The 24,022-nt window shown below is 38.6% G+C and overlaps 1 protein-coding gene and 2 pseudogenes across 1 annotated transcript; 2 read left to right on the top strand and 1 right to left on the bottom strand.

Annotated features, from left to right (window-relative positions):
- Positions 1 to 7,249: 7,249 nt before the first annotated feature.
- On the top strand, positions 7,250 to 9,305 carry LOC129771365 (uncharacterized). Its single transcript, XM_055774926.1, has 5 exons — positions 7,250 to 7,473; positions 7,562 to 7,688; positions 8,545 to 8,904; positions 8,963 to 9,047; positions 9,109 to 9,305. The coding sequence occupies exons 2-4, from the start codon at positions 7,601 to 7,603 to the stop codon at positions 8,989 to 8,991; spliced, it is 477 nt and encodes a 158-aa protein (XP_055630901.1). The 5' UTR covers positions 7,250 to 7,473; positions 7,562 to 7,600; the 3' UTR covers positions 8,992 to 9,047; positions 9,109 to 9,305.
- A 2,549-nt stretch (positions 9,306 to 11,854) lies between these two features.
- On the bottom strand, positions 11,855 to 14,394 carry LOC129766439 (DNA damage-binding protein 1-like; annotated as a pseudogene).
- Positions 14,395 to 15,219: 825 nt separating this feature from the next.
- On the top strand, positions 15,220 to 17,773 carry LOC129770314 (DNA damage-binding protein 1-like; annotated as a pseudogene).
- Positions 17,774 to 24,022: the final 6,249 nt, after the last annotated feature.

Raw genomic sequence — 24,022 nt, 5'->3', positions numbered from 1 at the left:
ACTACTACAATCGCTAGCTTCCACCTTCACCTTAATCCAGCATTTTTTTACGGAGCAAAGCGTTCTGCATTTTGTATTGGGTATGGACAGAAGCTCACGCGGCTGTTGGGTTGATTGCATGTTGCATGTCTAGTGAATCAGTTGCATTCTCAACGTTATTTTTCATGAGCATTCGACGCAAATTATCGGTATGTTGGTTTTTGCTGAACATTTGCATTAAAAATTGCTGAACAATTATGCATTTGTTGACATGATTTTGTGCTAGAATGTCGATTGAAGGTAGTATTCGGCTCAGCTGCGAAATGATGATTAGTCAGTCCACTGTAATCAGTCTGCAAACTTCGGTTAGAAAACTGTTGGTAGTTCTGCGGTGTTTGGTTGCGATCGACGCCGTTCGTCATTATTTGAACTGAACGACTGATTGCACGCATTTCATCTACTGAACCACTTGCTAAAGTGCGATCCTGGAAAGCTGTTATTTTTTGCTTTATCCGCCTCTAGCAGCGAATCAAGCTTTATGAATTCCTCAAAGTTGTTCATATTAAGACTAGCTTGTCTCGGTTGCTAATGAAATTTAAAGCTAGAATCTTTAACTTTTTCACTGGTCATTTAGTTGTAACAGAGGACAGTTTTTGTCGGGGTCGGCGGTTGCTTAGAAGGGATTTTCTCAATGCCAACAGCTGACTAGTCATATAGCGGATAAGTCGGGTACACACGGACTGCATGTCCCATAGTGTGATAGTCGGCAATCCGCAATTTAGAATAGTCGGATCCGGTTTTTCTAGCGGAAGATTGCCTTCGTATAACTATTTCGAACAGTCATATTGTTCAGTATACAAACATTTCCTATTTGTCCGAACAAGTCTCACCAGTTGTATATCTCGTTTGTTATAAAGCTGCACAAATAAAAACCACAAAAATAAACTCCAATGTTCAGATAACTGTATCATAAATTTAATGCTTTCGATACGTAAAACACATCCTATCTGTCAACGATGTCGATAATGTAGTACACCAAAAACTTGATCTAGTACGACTGTAAATTGAAAATACGACGAATGGCTCGTACGAAAACAAGGATGGGATTTGCGTACGTATCCTATTCGTTCGAAAACTATGATAAGGGTGATTATATGCGATTATGATTTATTCGGATTTCTTTGATTTCTATATATATGGGTCACTCTATGAAAAATGTATCGTTTATTAAGAGTTTTCAAATGCATATAACGCACAATCGTTCTTACGATATATGTTATAGTATATACCATTAGACTGCAAATTTATCCAGCATTTGAGACATCAACAGTGGAAATAATAAAACAAGTGAGCAATTTAACAAACAAAAGATGTATGTTTTGCGAGCGGATGCGAAGGTAAATCATGTATAATGCATTCTTTCTTCCAACTTCGTACCCATGAATTTTCCATGAAAATTGCGTGCAATTCGTGCGTTCTATCTAGCAAGATGATAAAGTAATCAGATGTAAAGGCTGATTTAGACGATGCCAGTCAGCGCTCTATTTGAAGTATCCAGTGAACAGAGAACAGACACTCTGTTCAAGTTACTTTTACCAGTATCGAACAAGTAATTGACCTCTAACTTGAACAGAGTGTCTGTTCTCTATTCACTGGATACTTCAACTAGAGCGCTGACTGGCATCGTCTAAATCAGCCTTAAGATTTCATGTATCACTCAAACTTCATGCAAGATTTCATCAAAGTAACGAGGAAAGTGTCATCCATACAGTGATCGTTTATTAATTAGGAAGAAGCACCGATTATCATGAGAAGACTTATTTAGATCGGCATTACATCGCATCACAACAATCAGATGAAATGAAATATTAATATTCTTCATGATTCATATTTATAATTCTCAATGACTCAATTCCTTCTATGATGGATTGAGCAGTAGAACCAATACGACTTGATTGTAATAGTCTGCAAACGAACATTATTTCACCGAAAAAGCTACTGCCCTACGATGCCTAATAATAAGAATAAGACAATGGAAAGAAATCACCATAATACCATAGCTATCCATTAAAAATAAAGCAACTTCATGATTTAATGTGTATTTTACCTCAAAATATCACGAAATCGTGAGTATTTTCAACTTGTTTTTTCATTCCTTCCCCATACATTTAATATTCATTGTAATCAATGACGATTCACAAATACTTCGTCTACCATTCCACCCTGTTATGTGTCCCACTGATATTCATTTATCATTTTCAGTTAGACAGTTGAACTTCCTGTCAGAAGCTTATTATCTTTCTTTGTTCGTTACAAACCGTTTGAAGTTTGTGAGTACATACGACAAACGGTCCTTTTTATTTATTTATTTATGACCCTACTACTTTTTATTTGAAAAAAATCACACATATTTATAAAAGGCGTAGGAACACATTTAAATACGAATTATAGTAGTACTGAATCTGTAAATCCTTAAAAAATTCAATATTTCCAGATTTTTTTTAGTACTGCAATTTTTTAGGAATTTATTTTTTGATAATGGTGAATTACATATGGATTCGAAAAATAGTCAAAATTTCTAAACAATAGACATTTTTACTTCCTTTTCTACTTTTTATTTCCTTACTCAGCCAGACCGTTTATCCCGTACAACTCGTGAACGTTTTGGCCAATAACTTTATAGTAAATAAAAATATTCTTTATCGAATGAGTACTATCTCGAAAATGTGTTTTGGGTTCTTTCAAATAACTTTTTTCAATTTTCTCTAAATTTATTTATTTCACCCATACAAGTTGTACAGGTTTAAAACAAGGGTTATAAGGTTATTCATAGTTGTACAGGCCTATAACTTTTCTTAGACCCTTTTTCGACCAAAATTTTGCTAAAGATAGATAAAAATATTTTCTATCGAATGAGTATTATCTCGAAAATGTGTTTTGGGTCCTTTCAAATCACTTTTTCCAATTTTCTTTGAATTTAAGATTTTCTTTTATACAAGTTGTATAGGTTTTGGTCTATAACTTTTCTTAGACCTTTTTCCGACCAATGAAAATTTGGCTAAAGATATATAAAAATATTCTTTATCAAATGAGTACTATCTCGAGAATGTGTTTTAGGTCCTTTCAAATAACTTTTTTCAATTTTTTTTAATAATTAATTTCTCCCATACAACTTGGCCTATAACTTTGTTCAGACCCTTTTCCGATTAATAAAATTGTGACTGAAAGATAGGTTAAATATATCTCTATCGAATAACTTCGATTTTTTTGATCTTCAAAATTCTGTATATTTTGCTATATTGACCCATGCTCACGTTTCAGTCTATCACCCTTATACTTATGACAGACATACAGCTGAACTACCGCTGTACTTCTAAAATTGTATGTCTGTCACCATGTACAACGCTAGAACCATGCAAGCAACTCGGTACAATCACTGTATCTGTACCGACCTATTTCACCGTTGTACATGGTTACAGCTTGTCAATATCAACTGCTCGTAGCGCCATAGACGGGTAGTGGTGGCACCATGAACAAGTTTTGTCAACACCGAATCAAAACACCGCAGTGTTAAATATTCAGTTAGAGACAAATGAACTCCCAGAGTTTAAAGTCTCTTAAATCCAACACCAATTCCAATTCCTATTCAGTTCGTGAGGAAAAAAAAACTATAAACTATATATACCTGTGGCCAAGAGTAGTTGAACAACGGTAATGGAGCTAGCAAAGAAAAGGAAGGCTACGATGCTCGATAAATCGGGGATGCTGGTCGTCATTGAAGTGTGGAAGGACAATATTCTGTCCCTTCGGAGCACTTCCACGAACTCCCACATCTACAAGCAAATGTGTGAGGAGCTGAAAGGCCACGGCGTTATACTTACGGCGGTCGAATTGAAAAACCGGATCAATAATCTCTCTCGGAAGTACAGGTAGATACTTTTTGAAAAGAATATAAAATCAAGTCAAAATAATGGCATATTTGGTCCCTACGTGGGGAAATGTGCCCTTTGTCAAAATAATCACAAGTGCCCCTGATTTTCATAAATTCCTGATCCACTGAAAAAAATCATTAAATTAATGCCAGAGATAAGATATTTTTGTGGCATTTGTGATTATTTTGACAACTGAGCTACTAAAAAGACATATTTACAAAGCATACGGACCAAATATGCTTTTATTTTGGCTCGAATTAACATGCTTTTCGGCTGTTAAAACGTTTGAGTCAGCAGTCTACGGGCAATTTTTTGAGATAGTGTACTTTTTCCGATCCGAAAGAAACGCCATGGGGCCCTCGGGAGGATCACCTTCTTCTTGGGATTATTTTGATATCCTACACAGCTTTCTCCATACTTATAAACAAAACAGCACTCGCGATTTGATGGATGAGTTGATTGGTTCCGGTAAGTTAAAAGTAATTTTGACAGTAAATTTTCGAAAGAAGGAGACTGCATGGATCGACTTTCTCTTGTGTTAAACATCATCTAGAAAGCTTTCCTTACCATTTTTAATTTATTAAATGTGAGATAAGAACTTCCCTTTCAATTTGAGTCGTACAAATATAGTATCAAATCTCATGCAATGGGTGACTTTAGCGGTGGTCCAAATGACCTGTTTGGTATAATTATTCTGAAAAGAATCAAACTGAGACCTTGCAGAATCATGCGCGGAACGTGAATGTATGTAAATAACCACTCAGTCTTAGCATACAAATTCATTTTCATTGAAGCAGCTTTGGATTTATGAGTAATTTGAGTTGGGTTCTGATTCAAGATAGAATAGATAGTTCATCCGGCATCTTCTGGTAAGTATTCCAGCCAAATTTTATAGTTTTTCACTCAACTTGAAAACAGTTTTTTTTATCTATATCAGGCATTAACGAAGCAACTAACAATATCTTTTATTTTGTTCCAGATGATGACTACTGCGATGCTGAGTATTTAGATTAAGCGTACAACACGGAGAACGACACATTCGCTCAATCTATGTTTATGTCACCTTCTGCGCCGACATCGTCAGTATCATCGCCATCACCAACACTGCCATCATCAAGCCGCAGGCATTCCGCTCCTAAAAAGAGAAAACAAAATGTGCAGGAAAAATTGTTGGAATTGGCTATAAAAGAAAACGAAAATATGGTTACTTTTATGGAGCATTCCAAGACTACAGATCTTCAAATAATCGAGCTCATGAAAGAAAATAACGCGTTGATGAGCAAGCTGGTCGATAAAATTTGAATTGTGTACTTGGAAATTTGAACCAAATAAAACATATTCAAAAAATCAAATGAATACAGAAATTGATAAAAAGTTTGCGGTGAATATAGAGGGAGATAATGGGACAGTTTCCCTGTGATATTTACCGAAATGTACCATCAGTGCGTTTCTAATCCTGGATGCTGATGCGTTTTCGTTTCTTACTATCAATCCTCTTTGTGGTTGTTGCTTCGAATTTAAGGTTTGAAGCTGGATCATCCATTTTTTGTTAATATGGTCATTGTGGTTGTTACATAGGTTATGTATAATGCAGCAAGTTTTGATAATTGTATTGACATTATTTAGGTCGACCTCCAAACCTTTCCCGATTCTTCTGAAACGGGCCTTGAGATAGCCGAAAGCATTCTCTACAACCCGTCGGCATGCTGAGAGATGATAATTAAATAACTTTTCATGCTCCGGCTGATCTACAGAAAATAGAAACGGCTTCATCAGTCTGAAAGCCGAATCGCCGATCAACAGCATCGGTACTACAACCCCTTCGATTAGTTTCGAATGCGCTTTAAATGTCTCGTTCGTGCAGTGTACTTTTTTGAGTTTGGAGTTCTCAAAAATAGTTGAATCATTTGAACGGCCAGGAACTCCTACGTTTATATATGTGAACCGGTAACGATGATCCACCGCAGCAAACAGAATAACCGAATGCCATCCTTTGAAGTTATAGTAGTCGGTTGCCTCATTTTTTGGTACTTTGACTTCTATATGGCATCCATCAATGGCACCGTAGCATTGTGGAAAACCCAGTTTCTCGAAGCCACCGACTATTTCTGATATCTTTTCCGAGGTTGGTGGGTATGCGTCAAACACTTCGTGTTGCACAACATCTACAACCGCATTGCAGATTTCAATGACCAGTTCACCCGTAGTTGTTCTTCCTACACCGAATAGACTTGCAATAGTTCTATATTCCGCTGACGATCCGAAAGCATACAGGGCAATAGCGATGCGTTTCTCCAACCGAATAGCAGACCGCCAAAGAGTATCTTCTCTTTGCAGGCGATGTAATTTTTTGACCAACAAATTAAACGTACATCTGTCAACCCGAAACGTGTTTTTGAACTTTTTATCACTAAACTTTGGTACTTCATCTTCCCAAAATCTAGAATTTTCTACCTGAAAGACCGACATAGTTAGAGAAATTAAAGTTGATATTCAAATGCATCTTACAGTTGACCACACCCTACGTTTTCGGGAATTAACCGGACTAGAAAGTAACGAAACGTATTTCCTGTAGAGCTTCCTAGATATCGAAGCTAACATCCTGTATTTTCTGCTCTGCTTCAACAGCATTTGAATTTTTCTGTTATTTTGAATCATTTTCGTTCTGATTACGTTCAGCAGGATGCCAATGGATCAGTTAGAGGCCAATTACTTGTTCGATACTGGTACGAGCAACTTGAACAGAGTGTCTGTTCTCTGTTCACTGGATACTTCAACTAGAGCGTTGACTGGCATCGTCTAAATCAGCCTTTACAACGCAAGTACAGCTGTATGTCTGTCCCTGGTATTCACCCTTATCATAGTTTTCGAACGAATAGGATACGTACGCAAATCCCATCCTTGTTTTCGTACGAGCCATTCGTCGTATTTTCAATTTACAGTCGTACTAGATCAAGTTATTGGTGTACTACATTATCGACATCGTTGACAATCAGGAGGTGTTTTCATATCGAACGTGTTTAATTTATGATACACAGTTATCTGAACGTTCGAGTTTGTAGTTTTGATTTGTGCGGCTTAATAAAAACGAAGTATAAAGCAGGTGAGATTTCTTAAAACATGTCCGGAGGATTTGTACTCTCAATAATATAATTGTTATAAATTGGTGAATGCAGATAATCTTCCGCTAGAGGAATAAGATCCGGCTGTTCTAAATTACAGTTTGCCGGCTATCATACTATCGGACATGCAACCAGTGTGTCCGCTCTATTCGCTATGGACCAGTCAGCTGTTGGCATTGAGAAAATTCCTGCTCTGCAACCGCCGTCCTGTAGCAGCAGATGACCCTATTGTGTCAAATTTTGCAGCAAGGTTCTGTCGCAATTACGAGTTCAGCAACCGGAACCAACATGTTACTGTGAAAATCTACATAAGTGCAGATGAACAATGACAACAAGATACAGCAAACGAGGAAGAGCCAGAATGGGTTTCGGCAGGACCTACCTCTCGCCTGGACACAATCAAACTTTGTGGATTCGATGAAGATAAGGCGTTGATTGAGGTATCTTTCGATTAGTCGACATGCTAGCACAAAATCAAGTCAACAGTAATATGATTGCTCAGCAACAATTTTTAATGCGAATTTTCAGCACAAAAACTAACAGATCGATATTTTGCGCCGATTGCTCATGAAAAACAACGTTGAGAATGCAACTGATCCACCACAAATGCAACAACAGCAACAATCAACCCAACAGCCGCACTCTCCATCCCAACGTGAGCTTCAGTTCCATACCCAATCCAAAATGCAGAACGCTTTACTCCGTAGAAAAACTGCAGGAGCAACGCAAGGTGCTTTGTGATCAGAACAGTCGAATTGCTGCCGCTGTGATTAACAACGGTAAACCAAATGCAGCCGTGCAGCAATTCGTACAATCGATTTGTCTAAACATTCAGCGAAGTCTTTTGGTTCTTAGTCAAACTGCTAACCGGCCGGTGACAAATATCCTAATGGTACATATTTCTCTGCAAAGCCGTCTGCAGGAGCAACTATTCTCTGTCACGCAAAAATTGTGTCAACAGAAACGTGGTGGTCCCATGAGTACTAGAAGTTCTTAGAAAGCATCGAATTCTACAGATCACTTCTTACATGTTACGATAGAACTGGATTCTTACAATGCATTTACCAGTGCAGAAATTGTTATCTCTTGCAACATTCAAATATAATGTTGTTTTGTACTATATATTACCGTTCCTCATGATCATATTTCATATGTTATGGTTGTTCTTTTTCTTTTATTACTATTTATAATAACGTGCTTCGTTTCATCATTGTAATATTTTTTTGGGCAAGCGAAATCTTGATACAAATTCTCACTGCCTGATTTATGTTTTGCAAAATTGCATCGATTGATGTGTCGTTAGGTTGTCCCATCAAGTTTATTAGTATAAGACGATTGTAAATTATAGGAACGAATGTTCGTTCTTTTCTCTTTGTTATTTTTTTTAGACTGCAATCGCTAAATATTTTCTGGAAAAGCCGTTGTTTAACTTCACCACCAGCAAGCGTCAGCATCTCATATATTGCCTAAAAACTGTTTCAATTATTCTCATGTGAAACTTTTACCCCTAGCTTTGCTCGAGTCTCGTGTTCAAGTATCTAGAAACAGCGGCAGCCAAAAAGGAGAAATCGACTACTACTACTACTACGGAGGTCGGCGCTCTCGTCGAAAAATTCCTCCGGAAGGCTGCACAAGCGATGGAAGTTTCGATTGTAAGCGATGGTCCCAGGAGGATCCGCACGATAATATTGGTCCCTATTCGCCCAAATGGTCGCCCATTCCAATGCATACAGGCTTCAGTGGGAAACCACCACCACCTTCAGTTGCACCAACAGCAGCAAGAGCTACAGCTGGTCGTTCTAATGTAGGTTCGCTTGGGGAGCACGCACCCCGCTGCAGGATCAGCACGAACGAAAGAAGCAGTCGAATAAGTAATATGATCGCATTCGGAAGAGTTCGAAGTCAACTAACCTATTCGTTCATTCACAGGGCCGACATTTCTCCAGAAGGTGATTTGACACTTGGTAGTGTCCGATGGAAAGATGTGAACGTTAGGAAATATCCAACCTTATAGGTATACCACTACATTTCATTCAAATTGTATATCATAACATCTTTCATTACTCCAATTACAGCACCAACACTAACATCACCCTACGCATGTCGCGTTACACCTGAATATTCCATGCTTCTTATTCAAAAACAGGAAGTGGGTTATATCTATGGTATAACCGCAAGGGTGACGTAGGACTATCGTTGATTTAGAGATCATTTGTATGAAGTTGAATCTGAATTCATTCTGAATGAATGAATATTTGGAGAACCTCGAAAACGAGAGCGTTACGTTGGAGGCACAAGGTTTTATGCATCCAATATTGGATACGGAAATATCCTACTGATGGGGAAGAATAATCTTCAGATACTATCCTGTTGATTGCGATTGATTGGAAAACCACAAAACCAAATGTATGTGGTCACAGTGTTACATGGATAGAAAACATTCAATTAAACTCTTTCACATGAATATATTTTGAAAATTCCCAAAGGAACTGGCAGATTATTTTCAGTAACGATTAGATATTTCCACATTTTCCTCGATACTGGAAGCCCACCAGTGGTTAATGCCAACTCGATAACCACCTGTTAATAGCACTTGATTGAAACATATTTGGTCACAGTGTTACATGGATAGAAAACATTCAATTAAACTCTTTGACATGAATATATTTTGAAAATTCCCAGAGGAACTGGCAGATTATTTTCAGTAACGATTAGTTATTTCCACATTTTCCTCGATACTGGAAGCCCACCAGTGGTTAATGCCAACTCGATAACCACCTGTTAATAGCACTTGATTGAAACATATTTGGTCACAGTGTTACATGGATAGAAAACATTCAATTAAACTCTTTCACATGAATATATGTTGAAAATTCCCAGAGGAACTGGCAGATTATTTTCAGTAACGATTAGTTATTTCCACATTTTCCTCGATACTGGAAGCCCACCAGTGGTTAATACCAACTCGATAACCACCTGTTAATAGCACTTGATTGAAACATATTTGGTCACAGTGTCACATGGATAGAAAACATTCAATTAAACTCTTTCACATGAATATATTTTGAAAATTCCCAAAGGAACTGGCAGATTATTTTCCAGCAATGATTAGATCTTTCCGGAACTTTCTCGATGCTGAATGGCATCCTAACGGAAAGAGTTCTGCGCGTGTATGTGTCGATCCTTCGCCGTCCACCTCCTCCAGCACGTTAGGCAACGATGTTGTCTTGTCGATGTCCTCACGAAAAATGAATGTGTCTCACCACCAGAATATCGCTTAAGTATGCTTTTTGTGTGTGATTGAATCGAGAGAAGGTGTGGTTTACAATGGCAATTTGGAAGGCAAACTAGAGGGGAATGAACTCTCTGAGCTCGGAACTTTCGGCGACTGACCAATAATCGATTGCGGGCGCATACAATATTGGATACGGAAATATCCTACTGATGGGGAATAATCTTCTGAAGCTATCCTGTTGATTGCGATTGATTGAAAAACCACAAAACCAAATGTATTTGGTCACAGTGTTACATGGATAGAAAACATTCAATTAAACTCTTTCACATGAATATATTTTGAAAATTCCCAAAGGAACTGGCAGATTATTTTCAGTAACGATTAGATATTTCCACATTTTCCTCGATACTGGAAGCCCACCAGTGGTTAATGCCAACTCGATAACCACCTGTTAATAGCACTTGATTGAAACATATTTGGTCACGGTGTAACATGGATAGAAAACATTCAATTAAACTCTTTCACATGAATACATTTTGAAAATTCCCAAAGGAACTGGCAGATTATTTTCAGTAACGATTAGATATTTCCACATTTTCCTCGATACTGGAAGCCCACCAGTGGTTAATGCCAACTCGATAACCACCTGTTAATAGCACTTGATTGAAACATATTTGGTCACAGTGTAACATGGATAGAAAACATTCAATTAAACTCTTTCACATGAATATATGTTGAACATTCCCAGAGGAACTGGCAGATTATTTTCAGTAACGATTAGTTATTTCCACATTTTCCTCGATACTGGAAGCCCACCAGTGGTTAATGCCAACTCGATAACCACCTGTTAATAGCCGCGCGTGTATGTGTGTGTAGCGATGTCTTCCCAGGGAACCGTTTGTGGCATCACTCTCCTCCTGATAGATTCCCTTCTGGCCTAGGGTGCACAAACAGGCTCTTGGTGACACCGTTCATCCGCGCTTTCATGATAAATAAAGAGCTTCACCGCAACAGCGACAACATGCTCCAATCGCTGTTCAATTAGAACTGAGCGGATTTCCGAGCGCCGCTCGCTTATATACCGATTGGTGATTTCAATAGCCTGTTTTGAAAGCAATTTTAAGACTATTGAAACAAGTTTTTGGATCAAAAAGTAACAAGTATATAACGCGTAGACATTTTATCTTTCGAATGAAGTGTTTATCATACCATTTCGTTCAGTTGTTTAGGAGCTATTAACGCTCAAAATCTCGGTCTCCGGCGTAACGCTTTCGTTTTCAAAACTTTGATTTTACACCCCGGTATAGAAATGAAAGACGTAGTCCTACGTCAAAAGTAATAAAGTTTTGATAAAACTCTTAAATAGTTTTGAGAAATACGCCGTGCATGACTATTCGAATCAAAATAACGAGATGTTGTACGAACTTTGTACATTCACTGGTGTTTCTTTATTATCCAAAAAACATGAAATAATTTTTCGCGAGGAATGTTGAAATTCTTGATCTTAGCTCGATCTGGTTCTATTGTCAATCATTCTCTCTTAGTGAGTTGAATTATTAATAAACTTTGTTGGAAAAATGTGTATTATCTCGCTTTCCCAGCATTTGTGTCAGAAAACAACTGATAGCATCGATTGAATAATAATGATCAACACTGGACATCCTAATGTATTCTTGTTAGGTCTTCTACAATATTGATTATATCACCTTCGGCCACTTCCTTCTTAGTTTCATCCACGTCGATCTGCAATACAAATGCATCGTACATTTTTTCCCGACTTAAATCTAAAAAGCTTCTACAAGGTCTCCATCAATAAATCCCCCGCAACGTCCCGTTTTCATTTCGGTATGATAACTATGCCAATACGAATAATCAATCTTACCAACAGATTTGATCTTCTTCTTCTTGAATGGCGTTAACGTTCCCTTGTGGAACTTTTGCCGTCTCAACGTATGCATTAACTAGCGTCATTTATTAATACTTGGTCGAGATTTCTTAAGCCAAATAACACGCCTTGAATGTATTCCGAGGATCAAGCTCTTGAATACGCATGACCACAGTGCAAGTCGAAGGAAATTTCTTTGACGAAAAATCCCCCGGCCAGAACGGGAATCGAACCCGAACACCCGGCATGATAATGTGAGACGCTAACCACTCGGCCACGGGTGCACTAACAGATTTGATTGTGGGCCTGATTCAAGAATACATTTCACGGTGGAAACGAAATAAACGGCACGCCATTGAACTACGTTTTACGAGTTAGTGAAGTGTCGAAGATAATGATGAGTTTCCAGGCAGAATGTGCACTTTTCAAATAAAAAATCATTAATGAAAATTAACTTCTTCGTATCAAACTGGTATTCAATGTGAGTGGAAAACTTTGTTTTCTTCATGTGATATAATAATCTCATACAAAAATTTAATCTGAAGATAATTTGATATTATCATGATAAATTTATGGGAAACTAATCTCGCATCCAGATGTCGACACCGTACCGTTGTCATCGCGAATGCGTTTCATACCGTTTCCACCGTGAAGTGTATTCGTAGTGTATTCGAGAATCAGGCCCTGTGTCAGTCAAACTTTCTTGTATCTTTCGAAGAAATTCATAATTCATAATCAGGTGGTATTCGTGTGACCAGACCGATAGCTGACCAAAATAACAAACAGCCCGTTGTCGGCGTCGTACGCTCACCAATGTTTTGCATCAATAGCGAACCGTGGCGGAATATATTCATCATATTACCGAGATGCAATTGAGCATCCTGTAGAGGCGAATGAACTGCAAAGTTTAAAGCCTCTTAAAAACAAAGAAAGAAGAAGAAGAATTGAGCATTTGCTGTCGTACGTCGTCCGTTGTTGTGGCCCTTCAAATTAATACAAAAATTGTTCGTATGATAAACAGAGCTACGGAAACCCTATTTACTACTAGCAAACAAATAGATTGTTCTGATATCCTCCCGAGGAAGGCATTGTCATCTAATATTTCTACTGCTGGCATCCAATTTGGTTGATAGTCGTGAGCGATCTCCTCAAAATTATCTAGCGTGACAGATCGAATCAAATCACCCACCAAAATGAAATCGCCTGTTAAAAAAAACTGTTACTCTGAGGAATCCAAGTGATTGCATTAATCTAGTTTATCCTTGGTTTTACAATATAATCCATCACGTTATTGAAATGGTTACATTCAAGTCGCAAATCCTTATCATCAGTCCACTCATACAATCGTTCGGTTGAATTGATGCGAGCCAATACACGGCCATTGAACTTAATGAAAGAATAGCACGCGCTCTTGATTCCCTTCTCGCTAACTTGAGTGAGGGCTCCATCCGCGTAGTGATAGATGATAATACTTCCTACTTTGTGTTCCGGTTCCGCTTGATACACCAGTGCTGTGACGACGATGCATTCGAGTCGTTACCCAACTTCTCCGAAATCAATGACATAGTATACTCCGTTTGCATGAATTGATGTGCAATTTCAACTTCTTGACCAAACTCGGCACTGCTGGCTCCTGGCTTGAGCAGTACCATGTTGCTCGAGTAAGTTACATTTGTCGTCTGAGTTGACGCGCTCTGTCTCGAAGGAGTCAGACCACTCGAGTCCTGAAGTTGCATTCGCACCGTTATAACATCGAATGCTTGAGAAACTTCCTGATATGCGGTATGACGTGGCGACTCACCCTGTTACCGTTCGAATGTGCAACTTTAAATCTCATCAATTGTACCAAGAATAACCGAATTTTTGATTGCAAGAGCCAAACTGTCCTGATACGCTTCGGCATTAAGTGAGCACATACGATTTATTTCCTTCAGGTTGACATTCGAGAAAACTAGCTTGTGGTTGGAGCTATAAATAACATTTGGGCGATCCGAACAGGTAAATACCGATACGTTTTCAGAATTGTCGGCTGGCTTCCAATTGTTACTTTTTTGGTGTGTTGGTCTGTATTTTTCTTCATGACGAAGTAAAACATATAACCGTCTCCGAGGACACACAATAATTAAGGGCAACCAGTTCTGAACGGCTGGAGCTTTCGTCCAAGGGAGAGATGTTCAGACATGTTACATCATAATCTAGTGTGGCAGTGTTAAGGGAAAATAATGTTATTATTGTGAACATGGGCAATTGGTCGTTCCATACCTTTTGTGCACCAATATGCCTGCTTCAATCGTCATCGTGGTATACTACCGATTCTTATCCAATAACAATTAGTCCCCCAAGTGGAGTTGGCATCGGGATCAACATCGTTGCTTCTATCTCAACGTTTACTGTTTCCAGGCGATTTTAAGAAAGTTCTATCCTTCAAATTTATTTCGTGAGTTTTGATGTGTCGTCCCTTCAGATCTTGGTGAATAGCACAATAAGTCGCGACACGCGAGTGCATTTGCGTTAATTTAAAAAACACCTTATGATTCACTTGAAAACTTGAAGACTGCGAGTCTCAAATCAAAACAGAACAGAAGTGTAAATAAGAAAAATATCTGCCGTCGATAAAACAGTTTACCAAAATAAAATCTAGTACACAGAAATACGGCCGTAAATGAGGATAGCTTTTTCTTTGACGACGTATCGTATCCGACGAATCAATATACGGATACGGCCGTAAATGAGAATAAGGGTGAATATCAATCAAAGTATGTATCGTGTATATTGGAAATCGCATAAAATGTGAAAACTCGATATCATATACCATTATCAAATTAAGTCGCATATCGGTATAATAAACATCAATTTTATGATGTACATTCACCCTTATTCTCATTTACGACCGTATCCGTATATTGATTCGTCGGATACGATACGTCGTCAAAGAAAAAGCTATCCTCATAGCCGTAGAAATAGCCGTATTTCTGTGTACTAGATTCATTTTGGTAAACTGTTTTATCGACATCGGTGAAAGATGTTTTTTTATTTTTTCACTTCTGTTTTGTTTTCATTTGAGATACCTACATTGGGTACAGTTTTTGTCTGGAAAAAACGGAAATTCTCGGTTTTCTGAGTGATCCGCAGACATTTTACTGTGCGAATAACGATTGCCAAATTATTCAGGTTACTCCATAACAGCACGATTGATCCAATGTGACAACGAATCGATGATATGCGAATGGAATCCGCCGAAAGATAAGTGCATTAGTGTAGTCGCGTGAAATTCATGTCAGCTTGCATGTGTAACTGCATGCGACATTCATTATATCGAAATTAAAGCAGGCAAGTCGGAGCACAAGAGGTATGAAACGGTCAATTGCACATGTTCACAATAACATTCTTTTTGTTCGCCGCAAAAGCCCCTCGTTTAGAATCAGTAACGGTAGCTAACGTGATCTGCTACCTGTGACGGGTGATCCAAGAACTAAATAGGTAAACAAATGAATAGGGAAAAATCGTAAACAAATATAACAAAAGAAAACTATTGGATTGAAGTGCGAGATAAATAAGCGAATTTATTAAAATTAAATTAAAATTCTGTTTGTGATAAGAGAACTGAAAGGAGACTGAAATGTGAGTTCTAAAATGAATTTATACTGAATTTTTATGTCACAATAAATATAATTTACAGCTTTAAGCTGATCACACCAAAAATACGATTGGTTGATTTTCGCTGGAAGAACTCCATCAAATCTATCACAACACTTTTCCCTCGGCACTGTCACATTCAGTCTTGAACGAAAGCCGTTCGGAACCATTCGGCAGCGGTTTTCTCAAATGTCAACCTGAAGGAAGTAAATCATATGTGCTCACTTAATGCCGGAGCGTATCAGGACAGTTTGGCTCTTGTAACCGAATATTCAGTTATTCTTGGTACAATTAATGAAATTCAAAAGTTACACATTCGAACGGTACAAATGGGACCAGGAAGCTTCTCAATAGTTTGGTGTTATAACGGTGCGAATGGATCTTCAGGACTCGAGTGGTCTGACTCCTTCGAGACAGAGCGCGTCAACTCAGACGACAAATGTAACTTACTCGAGCAACATGGCACTGCTTAAGCCAGGAGCCAGTAGTGCCGAGTTTGGTCAAGAAGTTGAAATTCACAATCTACTTATCATCGATTAGAATACGTTCGAGTTGCTACATGCACATCAATTCATGCAAACGGAGTATACTATGTCACTGATTTCGGCGAAGTTGGGTAACGACTCGAATACTTATTGCATCGTCGGCACAGCACTGGTACATCAAGCGGAACCGGAACCCAAAGTAGGAAGGATTATCATCTATCACTACGCGGATGGAGCCTTCACTCAAGTTAGCGAGAAGGGAATGAAGGGCGCGTGCTTTTCTCTCATTGAGTTTAACCGTCGTGTATTAGCTAGCATCAATTCAACTGTACGATTGTATGAGTGGACTGATGATAAGAATTTGAGACTTGAATGTAACCATTTCAATAACGTGTTGGCATATATTGTAAAACCAAGGATAAACAAGATTAATGCAATCACTTGGATTCCTCAGAGTAATGTTTTTTTTAACTGGCGACTTCATTTTGGTGGGTGATTTGATGCGATCTGTCACGCTGGAGGTAATTTTGAGGAGATCGCTCGCGACTATTAACCAAATTGGATGACAGTGATTTCCTCGGGCGGATAACAGAACAATCTATTTGTTTGCCTAAAAGATGGGTAAGTAGGATTTCCGTAGCTTTGTTTATAATACGAAAAATATTTGTTTTTATTTGAAGGGCCGCAGCAACGGACGACGAACGATAGCAAGTACCAAAGGTTGCTCAATGCGATCTCGGTGATATGGTGAATGTATTCCGCCACGGTTCGCTCGTGATGCAAAACTTTGGTGAGCGAACGACGGCGACAACGGGTTGTGTGCTATTTGGCATAGTCAGCGATGCAATTGGTCTGGTCACACAAATACCACCCGATTATTAGAAATTATGATATTCGAAGAAATTCAATTACAGGGAAATTTGACTGACACAATCAAATCTGTTGAAAATTGCAGATCGACGTGGATGGAACTAAGAAGGAAGCGGCCGTACATGATATAATCAAGATTATAGAAGACCTAACATGGATACATCAGGATCCAGTGTTGATCATTATTATTGAATGGATGCTATCAGTTGTTTTCTGGTTGACGAAACGAGAAGTTACAATTGTTTCTAAAAAAGTTGATTAATAAATCAACTCATTCAAAGAGATGTTCGAACTGGCTGCTGGACGAAGATCGAGCAAGCTCATGAATTTCAGCAATGGTCACGAAAAATAATTTCATGTTTGTAGGGTAATAAAGAAATTTCAGTGAACGTATTGTTTACTACACATTATTTTAATTGGAATAGTCATGAATATTGTATTGGAGGAATATTAAAATATGTTATGGGATACAATTTATATTTCATTCAAAGTGATCAGGTATACCTATAAGGTTGGATATTTCCTAGCGTTCGTATTTTCTCATCGGACTTGACACTTTCAAGTGTCAAATCATATTCTGAAGAAATATCGACCCTACGAATTAATAAATAGGTTAGTTGATCTTGGAATGCGATCATATTACTTATTCTTATTCGACAGCTTCTTTCGCTCAAGCTGATCCTGCAGCGCGATGCCTATCTTGAACTCTTCCTCAAGCGAATGTATTATGCCACCACCACCGTGGCTTTCATCACTGAGCAGAACTGAAAGACCAGTTGTACCCGCAGATGACAACAGGAAAATGTTGCTGCTGTTGGTGCAACTGAAGCTAGTGGTGGTTTCCCACTAAAGCATATGTGGATTGGAATGGGCGACCATTTGGGCGAATAGGTGCCACCACTATCGTCCGGACCCTCCTGAGACTAACGCTTACTATCGAAACCTCCATCACTTGTGTTGTATCCAGAATCGAAGTGAGCACGTCTGTTCCGGGTACCGTCCAACAGGCTACCGGAGAAATTTTTCGACGAGCGCCGACCTCCGTAAGGCAGTTTTTAGGCAATATACAAGATGCTAACGCTTGGTTTTGCAGAAAATATTTAGCGTTTGTAGTGTCAAAAAATAACAAAGCGAAAAAAAATTAACATTCGTTTCTATAATTTACAATCGTCTTATTATAATAAACTTGATGGGAAAACCTAACGACAAATCAATCGGTGCAATTTTGCAGAATATAAATTAGATAGTGAGAATTTGTATCGAAATTCCGCTTGCATAAAAAATATAACAATGATGGAACGAAGCACGTTATTAAGAAAAACCACAAACATATAAAAATACAATCATGAGGAACGGTAATATATAGTACAAAACATCATTAAATTTGAATGTTGCAAAATATAACCATTTCTGCACTGGTAAATGCATTATAAGAATCCAGTTCTCTCGTAACATGTAAGAATTGATCTGTAGAATTCGATGTTTCCTAAGAAGTTCTAGCGCTCATGGGACCACGTTCCTGTTGACACAATTTTTGCGTGACGGAGAGTAGTTGCTCCTGCAGTCGGCTTTGCAGAGAAATATGTACCATTAGGATATTTGTCACCGGCCGGTTAGCAGTTTGACTAAGAACCAAAAAACTTCGTTGCATGTTTAGACGAATCGATTGTACGAATTGCTGCTGTATTTGGTTCACCGTTGTTAATCACAGCGGTAGCGGCAGCAATTCGACTGTTCTGATCACAAAGCGCCTTGCGTTGAGTCTGCAGTTTTTTACGGAGTAAAGCATTCTGCATTATGGATTGGGTATGGAACTGAAGCTCACGTTGGGATGGATAACGCGGCTGTTGGGTTGATTTGTGCTGTTATTGCATTTGTTTTGTTATATTCTCAACATTGTTTTTCATGAGCATTCGGCGCAAAATATCAGTCTGTTGGTTTTTGGTGAGAATTTCATTAGAAATTGTTGCTGAGAAATTATTTTATTGTTGACTTGATTTTGTGCTAGCATGTCGACGGATCGATTGGCGAGGCGTTGATTGAGGCATCTTCATCGAATCCACAAAGTTCGAGTGTGTCCAGGCGAAAGGTAGGTCCTGCCGACAGCCATTCTGGCTCTTCCTCGTTTCCTTTATCTTGGTGTCGTTGTTCACCTGCACTTATGTAGTTTTTCACAGTAACATGTTGGTTCCGGTGGCTGAACTCGTAATTGCGACGGAACCTGGCTGCAAATTTTTACACAATAAGGTTATCTACTGCTACCGGACGGCGGTTGCATAGCGGGGATTTTGTCAATGCCAAATACCGACTAGTCGTATAGCGAATAGGGCGAACACACACGCATTGCATGTCCGATAGTATGATAGCCGACAAACCGCATTTAGAATAGCCGGATCTTGTTCCTCTAGCGGAAGATTATCTGTGTTCAACAATTTCGAACAATCATGTTATTCAGAGTACATATCGTCCGGACATGTTTTGTTAAAATCTCACCAGCTTTATATCTTGTTTTTATTGAGCCGCACAAATAAAAACCGCAATAATAAACTCCAACGTTCAGATAACTTTGTATCATAAACAGGGATGGTAAAAAATCACATTCAACGATAAATGAATAAGTATATCCCTCTAGTCGGATGTTTTTAAATCACCCCCAGCAGGCGAGGCTCTTTTATTCTTCATATGTACACAGAGAGAATACTTGGAACGGTGAGCTACCAAGATCTCAAAAAAGAAATATGAGAGCGGAATCCCAACTGCTTGCACTCTCGAAGCATTACTTCTACTACTCAGGTTTTATCGTGAGTGCAAGCCACAAACGATTAATCCCATTCCATAGAGCGGATGATGAGTTCTTGATCGGAAAGTGTAACAAGAGACGATCAACTGAAATCTTACGACACTCATCGAGGGATTTTTAATTCTCTATTGCACTGTCCGCAGTGAGTGGCTTACTCAGTCTCGTGTCGATTTTATTTTGCTGTCGTCTCCCGCCCGATAAACAGCAGACGGGTAATGGATGCAATTGATTAATTTTATTACCAGCAGATTTGGGCGAATCTCATCCCGCCCAAAATCGTTTTTAGATTCCAATAATTCTGAACATTCACATTTCTCTCCAAATAATTTTTCCAACAGTAATTCAATTAGTGACTTCACGAAACACCTTTCGAATTCGATTGAATTTCAGACCCTTTTTTATTTTGTAGATAAAACGGATCACATATTTGATTAATTCAATTCTGTGTGGTTACGTTCTTCGTTGCGAATAAATGTAATGAAATAGTATGGACGTATGATATTCATGTATCGTGGACTTCCGACATATGTGGCAGTAGATTTGTCGAACGACTAATGTTTTTTTATATCCCTTCAAACTTGTTGCATCTCTCAAGTGTACATACTGCTTTGACCGCAGATTTGCATGGTAGAATCTGGTTAATTTCAGGTATTCAGTCTTCATATTGTCGAATGAATACTGTTGGAACAATAGGTATCGCAGCAAATGATTATCAACATCTTACCTTATCATCAAACGGTATGCGAATAATTTCAGTGAACTGACGGCATTGGAATATATGCTTAGTGAGGACCACACAATTATTATCAGAGCGAATAAACGTCCGACTGGAAGTCATGAACATCAATTCAATGTGCCCAAGATAAATTTATCCTTTGAAGGTCATTAACCTTTCTAAAGATGATCAGATGGAATATATTCCAATGTCGTCTAGAATAACCTGTCCAACACCTTATGATCGTAATATTGTTTTTGCTATTATTCTGATGTTTCATAACACGGCACTCTATTGATTATTCGCCGAAAATGAATAAAAAATATCCTTGAAGTTAGCCTACGGTTTTAGTAGCAGTGCAATATGGTGAGCCAGTCTCAGGATAAGAAAACATTTAAAAATAAAGCTTTTTTTTTGAATGAATCAATAGTAAAACAAAACGTCAAAAAATATTCAGCTTTGTGATAGCAGATAATCATTATACATTTGAGTTGTATGAGTATTCCATTCCCCCACAAACTGTGGATAGTCTATCTGCATACAAATTATGTAGAGTGCCACAATCCAGAAAAATTATGAGCAAATATTTACGTGCTTAAACAAAAAAACACATGTTGACATATTTGCGCTAATTTATGTTTTTTTATTAATTCAAGGTAATCAAGGTCTTTTCTAGACACCAGTTTACTCGGCCCCGAAAAAAGTGGTCTGTATTTGGGCAGGCGGAAAAATATATCTCGCAAGACCACGTGTTCGATGTCGTAAAAGCCTTGGCCAATAACGCATTTACATTAACTCATAAAATTAGTGATTTGAGAGGGATTATTGTTTGTAGTCTCTTGATTAATTTAAACACCATCTGAGAAATCCTCCGTGAAACATGAAACATTAAAGTCGTCCTATCTGCTGTAGCGCATTTTTTTTATTTTACCCAGTTTCATCGAAGTAAACGCGCTCGGAAAGGAAAATTGAACGCCCGGATGAGAGAGCGAGAATCGTACGTCATAGAGACACTCATTCCCATGGAGCAAATTCTTGTTAGGAGTTGAAAGCAAAACGAGGAAGGAGAGTAACTCAATTATTCGAACTAGTTTCAGTCTAGCAATGCTTTGGTCAACTCAGAGTTACCAAGAGAAAATCATTTGGTTATGATGGGTGAGGATTAATAGTTAGTCGCAGTTTGCACAGATTACGATCTGTGCAGTTTGCGATTAATCGTAAATCACATCATGCTCCCTTGTTTTCCATCCTTGATCATAAATTAAACACGTTCGATACGTAAACACCTCCTGATTGTCATCAATGTCGATAATGTAGTACACCAATAACTTGATCTAGTACGACTGTAAATTGAAAAAACGACGAATGGCTCGTACGAAAACAAGGATGGGATTTGCGTAAGTATCCTATTCGTTCGAAAACTATGATAAGGGTGATTGTCGTAAAATATCACCCTTATTCTCATTTACGGCCGTATCCGTATATTCATTCGTCGGATGCGATACGTCGTCATAGAAATAGCTATCCTCATTTACGGCCGTATTTCTGTGTACTAGATTTACTTGAGCAAACTGCTTTATCGACATCGATGACACATGTTTTGACGTAGGACTACGTCTAACCGGAAGATATAGGGGGTGAAATGGAAATCTAGGCACTGAACAAGTAGGAAAAAATGCAAGATTTGGAACGCTTATAACTCGAGCATTTCTCAATAGATCGCAAAGGTTTTTGCATCAATTGATAGGAAATATATCTACGCATCTATCATAACGAATAACATTTCATTTTTCTTGAGATAAATAATTGAATAATTGTGAAATATCAAGCATTGTCAAAATGCACTATGTGCCCATTTTTTATTGGTCCATTTTGTGCTCCTCAAATCGAACCGACCAAAACGGGCAACCAGAGCAGCAGCGAAATAGAATGAACCACGATTGGAAAGGAAAAAGAAAAAAATGAACGAAACATTGGTCGCAGTCTCACACATGCGTATTTCTCGAGCCAGCCAGTCAGCTTAAAAATCCCCGCTCCGCTGCCGTAACGATCATTCTCATTCAAACCGTACACCACATCGGTTCGCATCACAACACATCAACAAACCATCCCAAGCAGCCATGTCTGGACATGGTGAAGGAGGAAAAGTGAAGGGAAAGGCAAAATCCCGCTCGAACCGTGTTGATCTGGAGTTCCCCGCAAGGGTACCTAGGCCGAGCTCGTTAGTACCAGTGCACCAGTTCACCTAGCCGGCGTTATATAGTTTCGGCCGCCGAAGTGATCGAGTTAGCTGGTAAAGCTGCTCGCGACGATAAGTGGCGAGTGGCAAACGCAATCGTAAAACGGCATCAGGTAGCAGAAGAAAAAAGTTTGTTCTTTATACACACTGCTTTGGTGGCAAATCCAGAACAAGGCGGCATCGAGGGCGTTCGAAATGGTTTTTTTCAAAACCACGAGTACTAAGTTTTCTAAATTGGAACCATTCCATAAAACAAGGCGCTTTTCAGTGCCATTAAACCTTCCAAAAAAGAGTTTAGGAAATACAGTTCAATGCTTTCTAAAACAATATCCAAAATAATAATAAAACACAAATTGATTTTTTCATAATTTGTTTGCCAGGATATGATGAGTATGTGAATTTGGCAGTTGTTCTGAGCTTATTGATTTTCACCAATTCTTAAATTGCTTCTAGATTGAAAGTACAGTAATTTACACTTATCTCGACATTTAGCTAATTGGACGGACCAGTAATGCGACATATTTAGTTGGACATTTTTGTAAACATAGAGTTCGGGGTCCAAATTATGACCCCACATTGAAGGTCGACACTGTACCACTGTCATCGCAAATGTTCAATTACAGGTTAAAATTACCTCCAATCCGATACTGAGTGGTGGTAATGCGACGTGCCATTGAATGTAATTTACTGTAAAATATGTCACAAGCTGGATGGGAAGAAATTTTCCAACTGTGAAAGCTGTGGCGAGTGGCAAATGCAATCGCTAAACAGCAAGGTTTAGCCGAACAAGATGGGGATGTCGAGTGATAACAAAACAATAAACTCTTTAGATTGAAGATAATTTTGTGATCCTGAAAAGGACCCTTTTTAGCCTGCATGTGAATCCAACGAGCGAACAAATCGTAATGAATGTATTTTTTTGCCATCGCTCCCTTTTAACGCTCATTCGTTCGTCTCGTTGGACTCGCCCCTCTGGCTGAGTCCGCCGATTTTTCTCTATCCTGTGAGTGTGTACCGCTAGAGTATAAAACACGCGGACCCCAAACAATATCTTATTTTCTTTCAAACCGTAAACCCGTGTGGTTGTACGGCATCAGCATCGTGGACGTAACAAAGGAGGACAA

The sequence above is a fragment of the Toxorhynchites rutilus genome, chromosome 2 (assembly GCF_029784135.1).
Source record: "Toxorhynchites rutilus septentrionalis strain SRP chromosome 2, ASM2978413v1, whole genome shotgun sequence".
Lineage (NCBI taxonomy): Eukaryota > Metazoa > Arthropoda > Insecta > Diptera > Culicidae > Toxorhynchites > Toxorhynchites rutilus.
Note: the sequence above shows the minus strand (reverse complement) of the source record. Positions and strands in the feature narration are given on the sequence as shown.